This window comes from Zea mays, chromosome 1 (assembly GCF_902167145.1).
Source record: "Zea mays cultivar B73 chromosome 1, Zm-B73-REFERENCE-NAM-5.0, whole genome shotgun sequence".
Lineage (NCBI taxonomy): Eukaryota > Viridiplantae > Streptophyta > Magnoliopsida > Poales > Poaceae > Zea > Zea mays.
The window spans coordinates 37038693-37059627 of NC_050096.1; the positions used below are offsets into that span (position 1 = coordinate 37038693).

Below are 20935 nucleotides of genomic sequence, written 5' to 3' on the forward strand. Positions count from 1 at the left end.
AAATAATGAATTTAGTTATTACGATAAATAGAGTAATAAATTTTTATTCAAATGTTTATTATTTATTTGCATTCGTAATAATTTATTCAAATGTTTATTATTTATTTGGTAAAATTTTTATGATTTTTTGAGTAATTTAAAAATGCATTTCGAAAAAAAAGAAAACCCTCCCTAACCCTAAGGCCCACTAGGGGCCCATCTACCTAACCCTAGCAGCCGCGCGTCTCTCCTAGCCGCAGCCGCCGCCGCCTCTATCTCTCCCTTCCCTCTTCTCTCTGCCCTCACCTCTCTCCTCCCTTCCCTCAGCTCGGCGCCCAGGCCGGCCAGGCCCCGCGGCGGCGGTAACCCTCCTCCGCCTTCCTCTCGCCCGACTCTCCTACCACCTCCGCTCCGTAGATGAGGAATCTATGGCCGAGGCAGAGACGCCCAGGTCGTTCGTGCTCCCACGGCTGTCGCGGCCGAAGCTGAGCCTGAAGGAGCGGAAGGAGCTGGCCTCGTACGCTCACGGCCTCGGCAAAAAACTCAAGTAGCAACAGGTCGGTAAGAGCTCATGTTCTTCTGCTCGCTAACGTTGCTCATGTTCTTCTGCTCGCCTCTGAAACTGGAAGGAAGTGATGGCCGATGGGTATTACCCAAGCCCAGTGCGGAACAAACACTAGCGACGAATCCTACTCCTACATGGAATAGTGTCCTTGGGATAATGTAGTTTTACTCACAGCAACCCATGCCTTTTCTTTGTGAGTTCGATAGTTGCCTCTGTTCAGTTTTGGACTCTTACAGAGTACAAGATAGGTTGGTTGGTTCTCCTAATCTGCAGCAGCGCGCGTCCATTATTCTATGGCGCACGATGGACACATGTGGCCTGCAAGTCTACATACAAGCATTGCTGTCGTATGGATAGGATTTCTGGAGCCACCGTGCTGCTAATCTGATCCAGCTACAGCTGGCAAGTTAAAATCGATCGATAGTTGATAGTTTGGTTGACGAGGAAAGTCTATGGAACTTAGGGTATAAACCAAAATGGCAAGTAGAAGCTAATGTAATTGTGTGTTGTTTAGTAAAAATTGCACTCGCTTTTCGCTTAGGGTATAAACCAAAATAGTAATTCCATTTTACTATCCTCCATTTTCTTGGCACTCGCTTTTCTTCCTCCTCGGTTAGTAAAAATTGCGTGTTGTTTTAGATTTTTAGTACCACTTATGTCATTAACATTAGCAATGGTAAATTCATCTTATTTTGTTAATGTATATCTCAACATTCTTATTTATATTTATTTACTACAGAATATATTATCATTGTTGCTTAATTTTAAATTGTTCGTTGTAAACTAGAACTTATATGTCGTCGTCGCCATCAGCGACTGCTCGAGTAAGTGATTTTGATTGAAAACTAGGGGAGCGATTCCTTCTTGAGCCGGGCGAATGTCTTCTTCATAATATCTTTCCTAGCATACCATCTTCTTTGGTCGTTATGGTGCTAGCATACCTTCTGGTTAACATATCATGTTACTTATTGCAATTATCACTTGTCTTGCAGACAAGCAATTGGAAAAGAGATATGATCTTTTTTATGGGCGAAGTGTTGAAGATGGCTTTGGTGAAGGAAATGTCTTGTTAGCATCAAGTAAGTGGTGACATCACAACCCCTACAAGCTTGTGCCTTAAAAGAAGAGGATACAAGAAGTTGAAGTGCTTTTGTGAAGGCTTTTGCGAATCACTTGAAGCGTTAGGACTTTTGTGAATGATTTTGTAAAGTGTTTGCAAATATGTGCAAAACATATAATATGTGTAGGTTTTGTGAATGATTTTGTTGTGGTGCTTGTTGATGGTTTATGTGATGTGGATCTATCATTGTGCAATACTAATTAAATTTGTATATCTATGTGATTATGTGTATAAAAATTGGTGATTTGTGATGCTTTTATATATATAACAGTTGTTGAATGCTAATTAATGGTATATTATCATTATTAACGATTATAACTTGGGGCAACTTTCTTTTGGTTGCTAAATGTATAGTATAACGACTCACGATTGGTTGCTAAATCTATAGTACAACAACCCACGGTTGGTCACTAAATATACAATATTAGCAACGGACAGTCGGTCGCTAAAAAGATGTCGGTCGCTAAAGCCTTTAGCGACGGCACTTACAGCGACCATCCTTATGGGTCGCTAAAAGTTTTTAGCGACCAACCGTAGGTCGCTGAAGGTCGTTTTAGCAACCAACCCTAGGTCGCTGTAAGTGAACCGTCGTGTAGTGGAGCAGCAACTGCAGTGTTCGTTCATGTTTTCTGGTGGCCATGTCTTCAAATAATAAATGTGTATAATTAATAAAGGGGTAAAAGTGTCTTGTCAGGGAGAAAATATATGAGATCAGATTATAAAAAGGAAGGATATACGTTAAATGGTAGTATAATCAATTAGAAAAGGTTTGTAGTACCTTTTTTATGGATTAAATCTTTCGGATGGCATTATTGCGAAGCGCACTGTTTAGAGTCCTAAATATGCAATTGTCTCCATGGCTACGCCGTACTCTCCTCCCTCGCCCACGCCTCCCTCTCTCTGTCAATCGCCCGCGAAACCCTAGGATATTCTTGCCTCGCGTGCAGCTGCGCTAGACCTCCTCCCTCGCTCATCCCCCGCGCGCAGCCGCCACGCCATCGACCTCGGCTGCCGCAGTCCGCAACGCCCTCCTATGCGGCAGGCATTCACGTGGGGGACGAGTCCTCTGCGCCGAAGCATGCCTCCGTCCCCGCCATGGATGCAGTGGCGAAGGACCTTCCTGGACATGGAGAATAGCTTGCTCGGATCTTCCTCCACCGTCCTCCCATGGGGCTGTCGGAGATTCCAGGATTTTGCACTATCTTGTTCCTCCTCAAAGTTTCTCCCGGGATGTTTGCCTTAATCCTGTGATTGGGCAGTGGGGCATAGTTGAGCTATATAAATCTGGATACACTGTTCTGATGCAGTGCTCAGGGATAGAAGGATTATAGGAGGGGGAAGGTACAAGATGAGTTCCGTGAAAGCAAACATGGGTTTGGTATTTGTTCTTCTGCTTATTGTTTTGCCTGCGCTTTCGATCGGTACGCACGCATGTTGATTTCCTGGCCTATTCAATCTATTGTTGTTTTTATTTTTTGTAATTTCCTTGTTTTTTCCTTATATTGTACGAGCTACACAAAGAGAAAAACAATGAACTCAGAACTTGTTAAGAAATAATTAGTATGTAGTATTGGAAATATGTAATATTTTTCAGGCATGCAGAAGTGAATGGTTTGATTCACTGGTCTCCTAAAATTTGCTTTTGCAGGAGAAAGGAAGTTGCGCGATGAAAAGGATCACAAGTTATATATTATGTCAGGTAATTTTCTGACAACTTATACTAATCTACGAATCCATATTCTTATAAGTTTGAAAGCGATCTTCCAAGCCTCGCTCCAAGCTTATACCCAACTAACACTCACATTGCTGCTTGGCTCTTCTTTGTACCAAGAAGGTTAATACATGCTCACCCTATGGATAGCGTGCATATAAATAGTCCTGTATAGAATGTGTTGAGATGTCACCCCTTCAGAAACAGTGGGCACTCTGTGTTAATTTTCTTATTAGTTTGGATGTACCCACATTTTTAAACCTTTTATTTTCTCTAAGCTTCAAACCCCGCATGGACCTTGGAGCTGCCAAACGTGCCATTGTTTTATATTTTTTTTGGTTTTTTACTAGATACTACAAGTGGATTTTATAGCGGACTTTTTAGAATCTGAATTTAGCCCCATTACATTTATCGCTTTTCTAGATACAACGGTTTTAATACGTATTTGTAGATACTATGTAGCTAGGTTAATAACAAAATCTATGTTTGTAGAAAAAGTCAAAAGGCCTTACAATTTGGAATAGAGTTGATGCATTGGAGCTTGCTAATTATTTCTTAACAAGTTCCGAGTTCATTGTTTTTCTCTTTGTGTAGCTCGTACAGTATAAGGAAAAAACAAGGAAATTATAGAAAAATAAAAACAACAATAGATTGCTATCACGCTTATGTACTGTAGTTACATGAAGCTGGAAACATTTTAATATGTTTGTTTGGTCTCCTTACATCTAAAAATAGTGATTTAGGAAATTGAAGGGAAAAACTTTGCTTTAATTTGCGCGAGGCTACCTTGGACGCTAGCTTTGATCAGGTGATCATTACATGGATTAGATTTTGCCTCTCCAACTCAACTCCTTTTCAATGCTCCATTGCTCCCATTCACGCACTCGCCATGACCTGTACACCTTTAATTGCTTCTTCAGAGTTATTTAGTTGTTCATCATCTCTAAAGATGCTGACATGGAATATGGCCAATATTGTATTTAGTTGTTCATCTTCAGAAGTTTCAGTCTAAGATCTTGCAGCTTCGTGCTGCTTCACGGAATATGGCCAACATTGTAAAAATCATTACGACACCAAAAACCGCTTATGATTTTGAGGTTTCTTGGAGAGCTCTTTCTGGTCGCAATGCTTAGCAAATACAGTTACTAAAGGTTTGTTTCCAGCTACCTATTTTTTTTACTGGCACCATTGTTCTACGTGTAATTTCCTACCTGTTTGTTTTGAAGCAGTCGATTCCACCATCAAGCCTACCAGAGATTTTCAAGAGCACATTTTCTGCACCTTTTCTTATTGACATCGTTAAGTGAGCAACCTCAACTTTCGGGTAGGGTCACATGTTATATGTCCTTTTGCCCTATGCCATTCTGGGTTCATGTTTGTTATACATAACTATTATCTGGGTTCATGTTTGTTATACATAAATATTGTTTACATGCTTAAGGATGCAACGATATTAGCTATCAGTATTTTGGAGAATTTGGCTCTAGTTTGACGTTTCGACTTGATAATCATGTGTCTGCCAGTGTTTGTTATAAATAACCCATTGATGCTGAATGATCAGATTTTAATGTGTACGGTTATGATTTATCTCTTCTCACCAAATAATGTGAGATATTGAGCTGAATGATAAATTATGTCCTGTTCATCTCCATGTAATCATTATGCACTAACGTTTTAATAACTAAAGCATAGGACGACAAATAGTGTTTCTACATCTTAATTTATCTTGTCATTACATGTTAACTTCGTAGCAAAGTACGAGCATACACCTATCAGAGTTTAAGAGTGTATGAGCATTGCATTGGAAAAAATGTTTATCTCAGCTCAGAAGGGTTACCCTACATCTTTTTTGGATAGAAAGTTGAGAGTTATCCTATTGAACTGAGATAAACCTTAAACAATGTTATATATAAATGCGTCATGATCGGTGAATGGAATTTGTTAGGGTGAGTAGAGTACGTTTGTTTCATGTTAAAACATACATTTCAGTTACATAATAAAAAATCGACGTTTTGTTCTTTTATGTCTTGGACATAGGATGCAAATATTCTTCGGAGCAACTTGGTGATCGATCTGTTAAGTTATGAGGACAATTCGTACCGATATGTCATCCTTGCAAACATACAACAGAGACTTATCAATATCGCTAAAAATAATAGATTAGTGTACGATTGTCGATATATTTTCCCATCATTCAAAATATTATATTGATTCTTTAGAAATAATTTATATGATATTATAGTATTTGTTCGACGTCATTTCATTTTATTTGGGTCAATATAATATTAATGTTACGGTGATATTTTACCACACAGATTTTCTACATCATAGTGATGTTTGTCGTTCCGTATCTATATTTTATACTAATTTTTAGCTCTCGTAGCAACGTACGGGTATATACATAGTATATGTTTAAGATGTGTTCTCTCTGATGCCTTTCACTTGCACTCTCTCTTTTCCCCTTAGTCTGCAACTATGAATCCTATAGTCAGTAGCAAGTAGTGACAATAGCAACCTTTGGCTGAATAGTTCGCATTTGTTGTTGAATTCGTTGGCATATTACTTCGCTAAATAATTATCTCTTGTTAATTTGTATATTACTCAGGTTACAAGGAGTGTAGATACTGCATCTAGACAACTGAGTTCGCAAAAGCAAAAAACTATTGATGCCATTTTGAAGGCCAGGTATAGATGTCCTTCATTACCTTGTTTCAAAATACTTAGCTGAAATGGCGTCTTCACAATTACTTACAACGACAACATCATCGTTTCATAATTTCCTTTGCCTCATGTGCCAGAAAGACTTCTGATTGTTTTAGCTTTTGCCTTTTGTCTGCAGCGGATTGCCTTTGTCCATTGTGTTAGTAGGAGTTGGTGATGGTCCCTATGATTAGAGCAATACTTCTTTTTACGGGTGTTTGGCAAAAATTTAAGATATAAAAACCTTTGTATAAAAATGGCAATACCAATTTCCAATATATTTATTTGCACAAATGCACATCCAACACATCCTTCAAAAGTAGCATGTCTGTATGGATCTCCTTTGCTTTCATAATTTATTACCGCCTGATTTTAAGTGTAGGATTGCACTATCCCATTTAAACAAGGTTTATTTATGTGATATATATGAACTGTAAAAATGTACGAGCACCTAACAATTATTCATAAAAATCATATCTCTACTCCTATTAAGAGGCGGAGGATGGCATGCACAGGGGCGAGGCCATGCCGTGCCCCCTCGTCCTCTCGTCCCCGTAGAAACCTCGACGTCGCTCCCCCCGCGCGAACTTAGTATCGACAGTTTTGCTCGTTCGGCTCGCTCGCCGTTTCGTTTCGTTCCCCCATTCTTCTTGTACGCAACTGATTGTTACCCTCGCCTCCCACCACTGAAACTGCCCCTGCCCGCGCTACCTTGAGGACGCCGTCGACGGCGATGTGGCGGAAGCATGCTAGGCCTGCTCCACATGCTCCTCTCGGTGTGCGACGGTGTCTGGTCCACCTCGTCGGCCCTTGGTGCTGTGACCTCCTCCGGGGACAACTCTAAAGGCTGTGACAGCCTACTCTGGTGGCACGACCTCGCATGCTGCCACGCTGGCAACGTCTCCATCATCGTCGCCTAGGCCAACCTGGTGCTTGAGGATCTTTATTATAACAGTGTAATACACATTTGTATATAAGTTATTATATGGTATTATAGGTTCCCGTTGCATCGCACGGGTACTTACCTAGTAGAATTATAATAATAGTACAATGTCAGTGGAATGCATATCCGTGGGAATGATTTTTATTAAAGGGTGTATTGTACATTTGATGTTATTTTAAACTATAAAACCGTGACATGTAATGTATTTGAACTGTTAAATATTGTTATTGTACTTGTGATAACATTTGAACAATTTTTTCTGAATTTTCATAAGTTTAAGGGTTAGTTTGGAAACTTAAATTCTCTTCGGGATTTTTAAAGATTGAGGAAAAATAAGCTAAATTCTCTCTCAAACACCATAATCCCCTAGGGGATTTACCAAACTAGTCCTGATAGTTTTTATTTGACAAAAACACGGAGCTCGGTTTCCCCTATGTGCTGTTCGTTTTTATCGGTCTTTGGACCGATTAATCTATTGTACCAACCGATTAAAAATCGATTGAAAACCGAGCAAATACAAAATTTGTTTTAATTCGAATTTGATCAGTTTCTCGTGTTTTTTTTGCCTATCAATCGGTACTCGGTGGTAGCTGGTTTTCAAAGAGTGAGGGATAGTTTTGGAGGCACAAAACCGGAAGAGATTAGAGGGACTAAAATCTCATTCTTATTCAAATTAAATAAGGAGATGATTTTTGCTCATCCAATCTTCTTTGTTTTTTAGACTACCAAAGTAGCTCTAACCGGTTTGGTGAACCCTAGGACTACTGCTGGAGCCATTGCATGGGTTTCATGTACCGTGGGGGCTATAGGTGTACATTTGGGCCGTTCGACCCGGCTTGGCCTAAGCCCGAAAAGACCATGACCGTTTAGATTTCGGCTCGTGCCGGGCTGGCTCACGCACATAACCCTCGGCCCACGACGAAGCATGTGATTACTTAAACGCGCCGTACTCATTTCGGGTGGTCCGAAATTATAAAAATTATGAAATTCAATTTTTGGCCCGAAATTCAATTTTGATCCGAAATTCACAATAGTGTCCAAAATTCAAAACAATTTTAATAAAATAAATAAAAGACAAGACAAATAAATTTGATCAAAAGTAAATTTAATATTTGTATTAAGTTACTAGAGCTATGCAATGACTATCTCATTTAAAAATAATTTTATTAGAAAGAAAAATAGTATAATCATCTCTAAATTTAGTTTATTATTTAAAATCTCTACTACTTATTAAGTAAGCAATAGTAGTCTGCCATTGACTTGTTCTGCCTTTGACCTGTTCTGCCATGGCTCTGGTTCTGCCCCCACAGGTCGTACACGCAGGTGTCCAGCAAAAATTCTTATGCATGCGCGAGTTGAAACTGACCACCAGTTCAGCCACCATTTGAAACTAATCAGTTCAGCCACCGCGCCAAAGCTTATAAGCCGCTCCATGTCTCCTTTACTAGCCAATATGGTACTAAAGTTTTGCAAGACAATACAACAATACAGCAGTGCAGGCGTTTTGGGCTGCTTTTTTGGTGCGGCCCATACTCCAATTAGGTTTGGGCGGCCCATGGTCGCGCGCACAGCAGTCGTTTCTTCCTCCGTCCGCACGATGGAGCGCTCAACCGTCCGTTCCGGCCGCCCCTCGGTCAGCTCCACGACGGCACGACCTCAGCTCTCCAACCTGGGCCTCGGCTACTCCATCGCCATCGCGCTCGGCTTCCTCATCCTGTTTGCCTCCTTCCTGCTGGCTTTCTACTTCTGCTTCGGCCGCGGCGGGGACTACTGGGCCGGGGAAGCAGTCACCACGGCGTCCAGCTCTGGCCACCTCTCCATCACCGTCCCGCGCGTGCTCTTCGTCGCGGAGGGGTCCGAGTCCCCCAAAGACGACGCTTACCCCTCCTCCTCCGCCGCCGCGGCCTGCTCCCCCGTCGGGCTCGACGCGGCCGCCATCGCTTCCTACCCCAAGGTCGCCTTCTCCAGCAAGGCCGCCGAGGCTGACGCCATGTGCTCCATCTGCCTCAGCGAGTACAGGGACGGCGAGACGCTGCGCGTGATGCCCGAGTGCAGGCACGGCTTCCACGTCGCGTGCCTCGACGCCTGGCTGAGCCGGAGCGCGTCCTGCCCCGTCTGCAGGTCCTCTCAGGTCCTTCCCCGTTTTCTCTCCTTTGCAGTTTTTGGTTCCTGAATTCTGCACTGTCAAACCCAAGCTATACATAAACAACTGATGGCTCAATATGCTAAGCAATTCTTTACATTGGGTATAATCAATATAGGGGCATTATGGAATATTAATTATTTTGGTTATATTTGATTGTTTGGAAATATTGTTGTTCTTTACATTCAGGGCTTGGTTGAGCGTATGTTTAGTGACAAAAAAGCATTGATCAGAGAAGCTTCAAATGTCCAAGTCATCCTCTTTCAGGGGAACATTTGCAGGTAGAGGATGGATTGCTTAATGGTTCTATTTACCAGCGCATTTGGCAGTTCTATTTGTCAGAGGCAAATGTGGGTGATTTCTCATATCTACTTGCTATACATCTTGTCAAAGCACTGCTAATAGAAGAAGGGGACCATCTTATGTCAAAAAAAGAAGGGGGCTATCTAAGAATTATATGGTCAATTACACCTAGCATCCAGTTTTACACAATTGGTCCTTGACATTATCTAAGTCACCTAATTGGACATGAAGGCGAGGGGTCCATCTTCCATATTATAAAGGAACTAGGTAAGTTTACTTCCACAAATGGTTGTTGTACTTATGATTTTGCTAACCTTATCTACTCGAGTATAGTCATGTCATCCTTTACTCGTCAACCTGTAACATATCTAATCTAACTACTATAGGATGGGTCGTTAACTTAATGCTAGAGAGAGCAATGGCAATAATGAGTATTTTTTTTCTCAGCAAGCATGAGGCTCACTGATGCTGGTGATGGTCAGGTTTGATCCATATTATCTTAGTTGAGCTAGCATAACCATTTTCATTGGAGACACTTTGATATTACTTACGCCTTTTATGCTACAATTATTTTAGTATAATGTAGCACACATGGAGGATATTGTTCGGTTGATCTCCAAATATCTTCATCTGTTAAAGGAAGTCAGTTAGTGGATATTTAATGAGGTAATGGAAAGGGCCATGGTTTACATATCACGAGAAGCAAATGGTAAGTCAGAAGACCTGAAATATGTAACTAACTTGGACAAATTGCAAGAGGAGACTGGTGGTAGGAGCTTACAAAAGCAATCAAAGCCTTAGAGGGCTTGATGGAAGCAAATAGGGACTTTGAAGAACTAAAAGTATGTGTTCCAGTCTATATAATGTTTATTTTTCTTAGATTTTCATGTACGTACTTCTTTTGGGCACAAATCAAACCAGCTCCTGAACTGCTAGATGAGCTGTGCATTGTGGTTCGTTATAGCTGAAGCACATTTCATGAATAAGGTATAAAATTGATCATTCTATTTCCAGTCTGTAAGATATTGAGTTTTCAGGATGGTTATGCCTTGCTTTCTAGGTTGAAGCCTTATCGAGTGTAAACCATAAAAATCTTATGAACCTTGTGGGTTATTGTGAAGATGAAAACCCTTCATCTGGATGATGGTCTTCGAGTATGTTTCAAATGGATCACTATTCGAGCGATTGCATGGTAAGTTTAATTGTGGGGTTACCTTTATCTATTTTGATGTGTACATCACATGGTACTGCGAATCCGAAACACCCTGGTTAACCGCTATTAACAATTTTCAATTTATTGGTATTTTCAATTTATATCTTGAAATAGCATATATCTAAACCTAAGTGTCGGTAATTTGATATGACACGAACTAAACTCCAGTCTGATTATAAATCTAATTACACAGATGAAGACTAAAATAGAAGACATATTTATTAAACATATATTTAATATATAAAATTAATATTCAAACATTTGATATGACATCAACTAAACTTCAGTCTAGGGAACCAAACACCAGCTAACAAGCAGAGTAGTTGCACAGACGATGTTCTTTTCTGGTCACATGCATGGAAGCGCGTGCACAAACTGGCCTAGGTTTCCAGTGAGATGGGATGCCGTCCACCTAAAATTAGGGGATTTGTTTTTATTTTATTGGTATTTGCTTTTGTGGTCTCTTAGTTATTTTGGTTCATAATTTTCAAAAATCAATGGCCACGATTTGTTCGAGATATTACTTTTTATGGGGTATCAGACCCTAGCAAGGCTCATTTAATTATTTACTTATTTGTTTTAGGTTACTCGGCTGATACCAGATGCAAAAGGAACATCATGCAATCAACGGCTTGAGAGAATTAGTGGAACACAACATACTTACATTTTACGAGTTCCCTTCAGAAATGAAAACGGGATACTTAAGAAATGGATATCAAGATTTGATGTGTGGCCATATCTGGAAACATTTGCTGAGCTTCTTTTAATGAAAAAAATCTGAGGAAAGTACCTTATGACTTCATGGTACAATGTAAAATCTGTGAATAGTTAGTTAGGAGACGATATTTGATACCCCCTCAATTTCAAATTGTAATTCAGTTTTTTTTTCTAGATTTGTAGTTTTACTATGTAACTCAGTGAAAATTATATACCTAGAAAGCAAGACAACTTACAACTTGTAATGGAGAGAGTACATATTAAGAAAAGGTCCAACACTCAAAAGGTAAGAATCCAAATTATTTCCAGTAGAGTTGCATGAAAAAGCAACATTTCTGCCTTTGCAAGTGTTGATTTCTTATATGCAAATTTTCTGTGTACCGGTTCTTTTTTTATATGACATTTTCTACTTCAATGGTCTTCCCCATTTGACAAAAGCTGTATTTTCCTTTTTTATATAGGATGCTGCTGGTGAAATTGCTGCTGAATTACAAGGTACTCCAGACTTCATAATTGGAAACTACAGTGATGGAAATCTTGTGGCATCGTTGCTATCTTACAAGATGGGAATTACCCATGTATGCCCTGTTAATCATACTTGAGGTCTTACATTTGTTTCGTTACTAACCATATATGCATGGTCCTTGCAGTGCAACATTGCTCATGCTCTGGAAAAGACTAAGTATCCAGATTCAGACATATTTTGGAAGAATTTTGATGAGAAGTACCATTTCTCCTGTCAGTTCACTACTGATATAATTGCTATGAACAATGCTGATTTTATCATCACCAGCACATACCAAGAAATTGCTGGAAGGTTTTTATTCTGTTTCCGTCTTGTTGGCCACTGTAGATTTCTTCTGGGACTTAGCATTCACCAATTAATTTGCATGCACACTGAATCATGTTTACCTCGCTCATGCATATACTGTTCTGATGTTAAGTTACTGTATTGATTGTAATTATGGTAACATGCAATCCATGCTTTTTCATGCATTAATCTTGCATGGACTGTGATCACATATGGATAATAGCTATTCTTAATTTTCTACAAGACGCTCATATATATACTTATTCTAATTTTTTTCTCAGCAAAAATATTGTTGGACAGTATGAGAGTCATATTGCCTTTACTCCGAGTTGTCCATGGGATCGATGTCTTCGATCCAAAGTTCAATATAGTCTCTCCTGGAGCTGACATGTCCATATACTTTCCACATACCGAGAAGGCCAAGCGACTCACCTCTCCATGGTTCAATCGAAAATTTGATTTATGACCCGGAGCAAAACGATGAACACATGTGAGTACTTTCTGCTATCCTGCCTGGTCCTTTGAGGCCTTTTGGGTTGTGACATGGACGTCCTTCGCAGTATTCTCTTCTAATTCGATTCGAGCTTGGAAATTTCTGCTGATGATATTGTTATCACTAATTCGCAGTGGGCATCTGGATGACCGGTCAAAGCCCATCCTCTTCTCCATGGCAAGACTCGACAGGGTGAAGGACATAACAGGGCTGGTCGAAGCTTTTGCTAAGTGCGCTAAGCTGAGGGAGCTGGCAAACCTTGTTGTCGTTGCCGGGTACAATGATGTCAAGAAGTCCAAGGACAGGGAAGAGATCGCGGAGATAGAGAAGATGCATGAACTCATCAAGACCCACAAATTGTTCAGGCAGTTCCGCTGGATCTCTGCCCAGACAAACAGGGCCCGTAACGGTGAGCTCTATCGCTACATCGTTGATACCCATGGTGCTTTCGTACAGGTGTATATATATGGCTCTGGATTACAATCTAGATTATATAGAGGTTTCATTCCATACCTGGCATATGTATGGTCCGGTCGTTGTCCAGCAACAGCGGCTTACGTACCGACTTTAATCTTGGCATGTTAACTACAACCGACCTTCTATGAAGCGTTCGGTCTCACTGATATAGCTGAATATTTGATTTAATATGTAGGCAATGTGATACTGTCCATACTACAGTAATGAGTTGTTTTATGTATTGCTAATACTTAACATAACTACCTCACATGTCTGATCTATTAATATGTGCATTGTATATGGTTTTTCTTTGCTATGTCCACATTCAGTTTTTTTTAAAATCTCATGAAATGAGACAATTAGTGTGGACATAGGATTGTATTTTGTTGGTTCTTGTTCTGATCTCCAGATATATTCTTGAACCATCCTTTTCCCCTTGTTAATAATTTCTATTTAGAGTCATTAATCTGGGACACCTGTAACATTATCAAGTTACTCCTTGTGCTGATGACTTTCTGTATTTTGATTTTTGCATGCTTAATGATATTGGTGTTACTCTAATGACTAGAAAATGGCATCGGATTTCCTGGGTACTTCTAGATTTGGGTTGATGCGACTTGGTTTGTCTATACAATTTATGTATGGATAGGATACCAAATGTATTAAGAAACCTTTTCTCATAGCAGTACCGTGGTATTATGTGTTTCCGTTGCAACGCACGGGCACTCAGCTAGTTCATAACAAAAGTAAAATTACATCACATACTCTAATTCAAAACTACAAAAAATATCTAACTAGTGTGGAATAAAGTGTGGTTTTAATGAATATATAAGGATCTTTTCATACCTGCCTTAAATGGTTCAAACTCGGCCCGATATATCGGATTGTGCCGATTTGACACTAAAATATTTTGAGCCATACCGTGACTGAGACGTGATTATGAGGCCCGACCCAAATATACACATCTAAACCCTCCGTGGCTCCGTCCGCCACCGACTCTATCCCGTTCCCTTCCGTCCCTCGTCACGCTCACGAAGCACGCTGTCGTCTTGCGGCTCTCGCCCGTCGCCCCCCGAGCCCCGAAACCAAAGCCGAGCCGAGAGCCCGAGCCCCGCCCCGACCTCATCTTCTCCTCGTCGGTTTCACCCCTCCACCACCTCCATGGGGTCGTCGGAGGCCGACGAGGACCAGCTCCTCAAGAGCTTCCTCGCGGAGGTCAGCGAGGCCGAGCGGGACAACGAAGTGCTGAGGTCTTCTTCCCCTCCCTCCCTTTCACATCTTCTCCACGGTTGTTCCTTTTCGTTGCGCATACTGTAGCTTCAGATCCCATCCATTTAGGATCTTTCATCTCTATTGTGTGGCCTAGTGGATGTAGCAATTGGCTGGGCGCCAAGTCTCGCTGAGATTTGGGGAACCCTTTAGCTCGAATGAACCCTAGGTTGCGTTTGTACGGTCGATCGCTTGTTCTAGTTGCTTCTGAGCCGTGCTAAGCGCGGGGCTTTTATTGTTAAGTGCACCAAAATTGTTATTTATTTCGTTGATGTGGAAATCCATGGCACAGTAAACTGGCTCCTGTCACTTCCTTATGCAATGGTTATATCCTGGTATAACCATGGAATGCACAGAATGCACGGTTTTGAGCGGTAGTTGGCGTTTGACTTAAGTAGCAGAGCATAGAATTGTTTAATTTTGGTTGGCAGGAGCTAGACCTTGGCAGTTGGATGACTGATCTAATGTTCGAATCTAAAGTTAAACTTTTCTAATTGTCTGAATGAATTGTGAATAATTGGCTCCTGTCACCTCCTTATGCAATGATTATTTCCTGGTATAACCATAGAATACACAGAATGCGCGGTTTTGAGTGGTCGTTGGTGTTTGAGTTAAGTAGCAGAGCATATAATTGTTCAATTTTGGTTGGCAGGAGCTAGACCTTGGCAGTCGGATGACTTATCTAATGTTCGAATTTAAAGATTTTTTTTTTCTAATTGTCTGAATGAATGAATTGTGAATACTGCTATGACCTCAATGTTATTTTTTTGTGAACTGCCATCATAGAGTTAAGTAGCCTTATAATATTATTGTTGATCCTTGTTTAGAAATCTTCCGTGTCTGGAATATCCTGTTTTTGGAAAAAAGTAACACCAAGTATTGAAGAAAGAGTAATACATGGACCTTCAACTTATACAATGATGCTTTTTTATGAGTTGAAATTGTATAGGGGTATTTTCTTTGCTACACAAATTAGGAGTTTTGTAATAGTATGTATATGGTAATTATGGAATATTTTCAATTGAAAGAAATGGATCAATTGAAATGTCATGCTATATGGTTATTTATTCTCAGCAATAGTTCCCTATCCTGACACATCCTAAATTTATCAGGATACTTGGTTGCTTCAAGTTAAACCCCTTCGAGCATCTTAAGTTGTCTTTTGATTCATCACCAGATGAGGTGAAAAAGCAATATAGGAAGGTATAAAGACATCGATTTGATATTTATAAAGTCTTTGTTTGATTTATTTTTTGTGCAGATCTAATATTTTTTTGTTTCACATGCTTTCTGCAGTTGTCATTGCTGGTCCATCCTGATAAATGCAAGCATCCTCAGGCACAAGAAGCTTTTGCAGGTACCAAAATGAGCTAGTAACGAAACTATCGGAGCACATGAGAAGCAAAGGGCTATGTAATTCATTATATTGTCATGTTGAGAAATGTATTACATTACATTGCTGTAAAGCACATATGTTTTTTTAAATACAATTTGTAGATTTACAAACCATCAAGGAACATATGCCGGTTGATAATTCTATATACCCTTCAAATAGGAATAAATAAATAACTTTGAAATGGATAGCATCAACATGAATAGGCTTTTAATTTTTCATGTTGGTGAAAGGGTCATGAATTCATAATTCATACTAGAAAAGAACTGGAGATGAATTTAATTGGACGTTACCCGACATCCAGAGGAAGGAACAAATTAACTATTCAAAGAATTATACAACAAAGAAATTAGCTTATAAATGACATCTGTGCAATTTTAGTTTTGCTCACTAAGACAGTAGTGCTAATAAGGTGTTAACCTTTGATTATTTCTGTATGCCATGATTTTCTAGAGAAAAGAACTTGGAATGTTGCACTATCTCTGCTTGTAAGATCTGGACTTCTGTAGTTAAGTCTGGCATTGGGCCACTGGAAATGACCATGTTTGAATGATATAGCTCTTTTTCCTTGCTCGTTGATATATATTCACTTGATGGTATAGCTCTGGCGAAAGCACAACAGCTCCTGCTTGATCCACAGGAAAGAGGCTACATTCTTGACCAAGTTACTGCTGCAAAAGGTGTGCATTGATTTTTTTTGGTATACCTTATTGACAATAACGACTTATTCAACTGAAATAGAGCTACCATGAACTAATCAAAATCATATGTTCTTTTGGGTTGAAAAATACAGAAGAATTGAGGGCAAAACGGAAAAAGGAGCTGAAGAAAGACAGTGCGTCCAAGATAAAATCTCTTGTAGATGAGGTAAGGCAGTCTTATGGCAGGTGATGCCACTTTTTATTGGATTTTACGAACTTGAGAAAATCATCCATCCATAAAGAAATCTTTTTATGTATCTGAAAAATTTGTTTGTTGAAATCTCTAATGAATGCACAGTACATGTGATATTGTGATCAGATGCTTCATTTTCCAAACATCATCTGCATGGTTCAGTAGTTGGATGGTAACAAAAATATTATCATAATAGTTCGGCTCTGCAAAAATCCTTGATGTATCTTATTAGATTTTATACATCTTCCACAATTCAGAATTCCTAATGATTTTCTTGCATATATGCAGGGAAAATATGAAGAGCAGTTTGAACGATCGGATGGATTTCAGCAGCAATTAATAATTAAAGTACGTGAAATTTTGACCGACAAAGAATGGCGTAGGAGAAAAATGCAAATGAGGGTAAAATAGAGTCCCCCCCCTAATGTTATAATTTGAGAAACAAAATTGTCGGATGAGCTATATTCATGTGGGCACTGCACAGATATCAGAGGAAGAAGGAAGACTTAAGAAGGATGAGGAGGAAACAAAAGAGATGTGGAAGAGGAAGAGAGAGCATGAAGAGAAGTGGGAGGAGACCAGAGACAAGCGGGTATGTTTGCAGTCTTCTCTATGTAGTATATGTTCTCTTTATATTGACATGTCAGTATGAAATTAGGTCTATGTACTGAACAATGTATCAAAAGCTGGAAAGGAGAAATATCATGATGCATAATGCAGTGCTGTTTGTAGATATGCATATTACTCCCTCCATTCCAAATTGGCAAATTATAAGGCGTTTTGGCTTTTCTATACATAGTTTTTATTATGCACTTAGATGTATACTATGTCTAGACTCTAGATACATGATAAAAGCAAACAATGTATCTAGAAAAACTAAAACATCTTATAATTTATAACGGGGAGTAGCTGATAGTCTGATACTACCTCAAATGCTACCTTTAGTCCCTGGATTACTTGTGGCCTATTCCCTCCAGCCAAAAACACATTGGTCAAACCTTAGAAATTACGAACATCAAATAACTATTACACTATTTAGTTTGGAAGCATGTTAACTCTAATGTGTGGATTTGTATTAAAATTACTTGCAAAATCTCTTAGGGCCTGTTTGTTTCCCTTCATTTTGATGAATTAGAATTTAACTAATGCAATAGGCTATTTTTTTAAAATGTGACATTCCACAACTTTCCAAAGTGTATATATAAGCCTATCTCAAATTCATGGGGGCAAGAGATGGACATTAATTCTATAGATTTACATGTTACTTTTCTAATGTACAATTTGTAGCACACTCTTCTACTTGTTTCTCTATAACATAAATGTAGTGTATAACTATCTATCTGATATGATTTAGGATTAACATACAAATACATTACATAAATAAATATATTAACTCAATTAGTTTTGTCTAAAGTATAATTATTAGAATAGAATTTAATTCCAACGAAACAAACGGGGCCTTAGGTTCAAATGATTTTCAGAATATATTCTAGAAGAATTTAGTGGTGAAATATACTTATTGAAGATTGAAAAGTCAAATGTGTCAAGTATTTTTGACTAGAAGGAGTATTTTTCTAGTGACATACTACTGCCATTTCTGACTTTTCATAGCATGAGGTGTTCAGAGCAAGGTTCATAATATAACCGACTACTGGCTGTGAGGATCTTTGTAGCTACCTCTTAGCTCATCCGTATAGTAGTTAACTCTTCACTGTTAATGCATGACTCACTTGTCTCTGACAAAACTTCTTGATTCTTGTGTCTAAGCCGGTTGCAAATTTACAGCCTGTTTCTCATCTCTCCTCCACCTCACCATTTAGCCTGCTTATACAGCCTCTTATTATACTTGCTCTCAGGGTCCTTGTCATTTGGTATAACATTTGAGTAATCTTCGTCAATCCCAAGACAATAATGCAAGGTGGAAGGATTGTTACTTTCTGAATACTTGTAACCTAACCTAAGTGCATCATACAGTCCATAGATTCAGAGATGCATTCATGACTTGAGTTACCCCCCCCCCCCCCTTTTTTTTTTTGCATTGTCACTAAGGTTGCTGCGGTCACGCCATAAAGTTCATTCTCTGTGATATGTATATAGTGCAGCTATCTTTGCTCAAACGCCAAACGTACCAAGTGCCTAATATACTGGATTTTGGGTTGTAGGTCTCCAGCTGGAGGGATTTCATGAAGACAGGAAAGAAGGTTAGAATGTGTATATGGCAAGTAGTATCTTCCTATGCATGATATATTTTTTTAACTGAAACTCCTTCCTCTGCAGGGACGGAAAGGTGAAATCAAGCCCCCAAAACTGAAGACTGAAGATCCGAACAAATCTTATGTGCAAAGGCCAGTAAAGCGAAACTGAGTGGAATGTCAGCAATCAAAGAACATCCGGTAGCGGCCTTTCATCTCACCAGATTAGAGCTGCAACCCTTCAATGTTGTACTTGTCCTGAATGTGGTAAGGTTCAATTACGCCCGCTGGGAAACAGAACGGAACAGAGCAGATTTTACCCGTATTGCTAGCTAGAGTGATTTGGTTTGATGTACTCATCATCCGTCTGAAGATTTTACTGGGAAAAAAAGTACAAACTTTTCCGTTGGAAAAGAACCTAATGAAGTGAATGTTGACAGGCCGTCTCTTTACTGCTTCATTGCATTTTAGTGTATGTAATGGTGATACGTGTGCATCGCCTATCATCATTGTTGCACTCTTCAGTAGATGCCGATGTTGAACATAGTCTGGCGGCTGCCATGGTTTATGAATGAAAATTGCCGGTGCGATATTCCGAAAAGGCATCTACCAGACAAGGATAAGGTCGATGTACTCTTGAAAATGAATAGGAAGGTGCTAGTTTAGTATTGGTATTAGACTGACTGCAACTCAAAATTGTTAAGAGGGAAATCAACTTGTCTTTACCGTTCGGCAGCTAACGTGAACTCAACTGAAACAGTCGAAGATACACTACAGTACCATTGTCGTGACTCGAAATCTACATAAAAAGGCTGTAATTAGCGTGATCGGGACAGATTGCAGCAGCTGCACAAGGGTCGGGTCCTACGTGACAATGCGGCTCTAAATTTTACACTATAAGATTTAAAGATTGGATCAGTCTAGGATTAGATCCTATTTAAATTTATTTTTAACATAAATTTATTTAGGACCTAACTATTTTATGAGTAAGCATTTGAATCGTGATTCATATGACCATGTTTGTTTCGGCTTCTGGCAGCTTCTGGTCACTAAAAGCTGCTGCGGACTAACAAACGCTCAGCTTTTCAGTCAGCTTTATAAAATTCGTTGGGGGCAAAAACTATCCAAAATCAACATAAACTCACAATCGGTTGAGTCATTATAATAGTAGGAATCCGTCACTTTCTAGATTCTAAGCCATATAAACAACTTTATCTTCCTCCACACGTAATCGTAATTATACTCAGATTCTCCCTACAGCCAGATTCTCCTCACAGCCAGATTTTCAGAAAAGTTGGTCAGGAAAAAGCTGAACCAAACATGCCCATTATCATCCTACCCATGGCTATAGCTAACAGTAAGGCACAGTAGTAGGATGCAACTGCGGATTAGTCCAGGCCAAGCTTTGGACCCGTAATAGCAACCTTAAGAGCCAGTACAGGCTGCTATTTTTAATATAAGACTTAATCTAACACGAAAATCCGAGAAAGAATTGAACCCGACTGAAAATGTTCGTGGAGTGAGTGTGGGCTAAAATATTTGAGTCAACATCAGACTAGGATCGGGCTTGGGCCAACCAAAGCCCAACCCGACGTTTGATTAGGTATAAGCTGCAGCTGCAGCACGCACAACACAAGCCGAAGCAATGAATGGTGGGTGGTTGGAGGTATTTATAGCCCCAACCATCAAACTAGCCGTTTGGTGAAGGCTGTTGTCGCATGGCGCACCGGACAGTCCGGTGCGTCAACGGACATTGTCCGGTGCGCCTGCCACGTCACCTGGCCATTGGATTCCGACCATTGGAGCTTCTGTCTTCTGGGCCACCAGACAGATACTGTTCACTATCCGGTGCGCCATCTGGCTCAGCTCAGACTCTGGCGCGCACTGTAGCGCATTTAATGCCTTCTGCAGACGACCGTTGGCGCGAAGTAGCCGTTGCTCCGCTGGCACACCGAACAGTCCGGTGCGCCACCGGACAGTCCGGTGAATTATAGCGGAGCGGCCTCCAGAATTCCCGAAGGAGAGTAGTTCGG

At 39.9% G+C, this 20935-nt stretch overlaps 2 protein-coding genes, 1 long non-coding RNA gene and 1 pseudogene across 3 annotated transcripts; all 4 read left to right on the forward strand.

The window, feature by feature from the left end:
- The first annotated feature begins 261 nt into the window (after positions 1–261).
- On the forward strand, positions 262–1921 carry LOC111590586 (uncharacterized). The gene is made up of 2 exons (XR_002749722.2): positions 262–536; positions 1537–1921. It is a non-coding gene; the product is annotated as an uncharacterized lncRNA (long non-coding RNA).
- A 6368-nt stretch (positions 1922–8289) lies between these two features.
- LOC103644559 (RING-H2 finger protein ATL67) lies at positions 8290–9191 on the forward strand. The gene has a single exon (XM_008667746.2). The coding sequence runs from the start codon at positions 8361–8363 to the stop codon at positions 9189–9191; it is 831 nt and encodes a 276-aa protein (XP_008665968.2). The 5' UTR covers positions 8290–8360.
- A 2447-nt stretch (positions 9192–11638) lies between these two features.
- LOC103644560 (sucrose synthase 4-like) lies at positions 11639–13298 on the forward strand (annotated as a pseudogene).
- Positions 13299–14145: 847 nt separating this feature from the next.
- On the forward strand, positions 14146–19556 carry LOC100282966 (Chaperone DnaJ-domain superfamily protein). Its single transcript, NM_001155871.2, has 9 exons — positions 14146–14404; positions 15536–15626; positions 15720–15780; positions 16419–16496; positions 16610–16683; positions 16999–17112; positions 17195–17302; positions 18873–18911; positions 18988–19556. The coding sequence occupies exons 1-9, from the start codon at positions 14316–14318 to the stop codon at positions 19072–19074; spliced, it is 741 nt and encodes a 246-aa protein (NP_001149343.1). The 5' UTR covers positions 14146–14315; the 3' UTR covers positions 19075–19556.
- The last annotated feature ends 1379 nt before the right edge of the window (positions 19557–20935 follow it).

Bases quoted from the DNA above. Each gene is read 5' to 3' on its own strand.
- LOC103644559 (XM_008667746.2), top strand. From the start codon at position 8,361: ATGCATGCGCGAGTTGAAACTGACCACCAGTTCAGCCACCATTTGAAA.
- LOC100282966 (NM_001155871.2), top strand. From the start codon at position 14,316: ATGGGGTCGTCGGAGGCCGACGAGGACCAGCTCCTCAAGAGCTTCCTC. The intron at 15,627-15,719 runs GTATAAAGACAT...TGCTTTCTGCAG, and splicing joins TGAAAAAGCAATATAGGAAG to TTGTCATTGCTGGTCCATCC. The intron at 15,781-16,418 runs GTACCAAAATGA...TTGATGGTATAG, and splicing joins GGCACAAGAAGCTTTTGCAG to CTCTGGCGAAAGCACAACAG.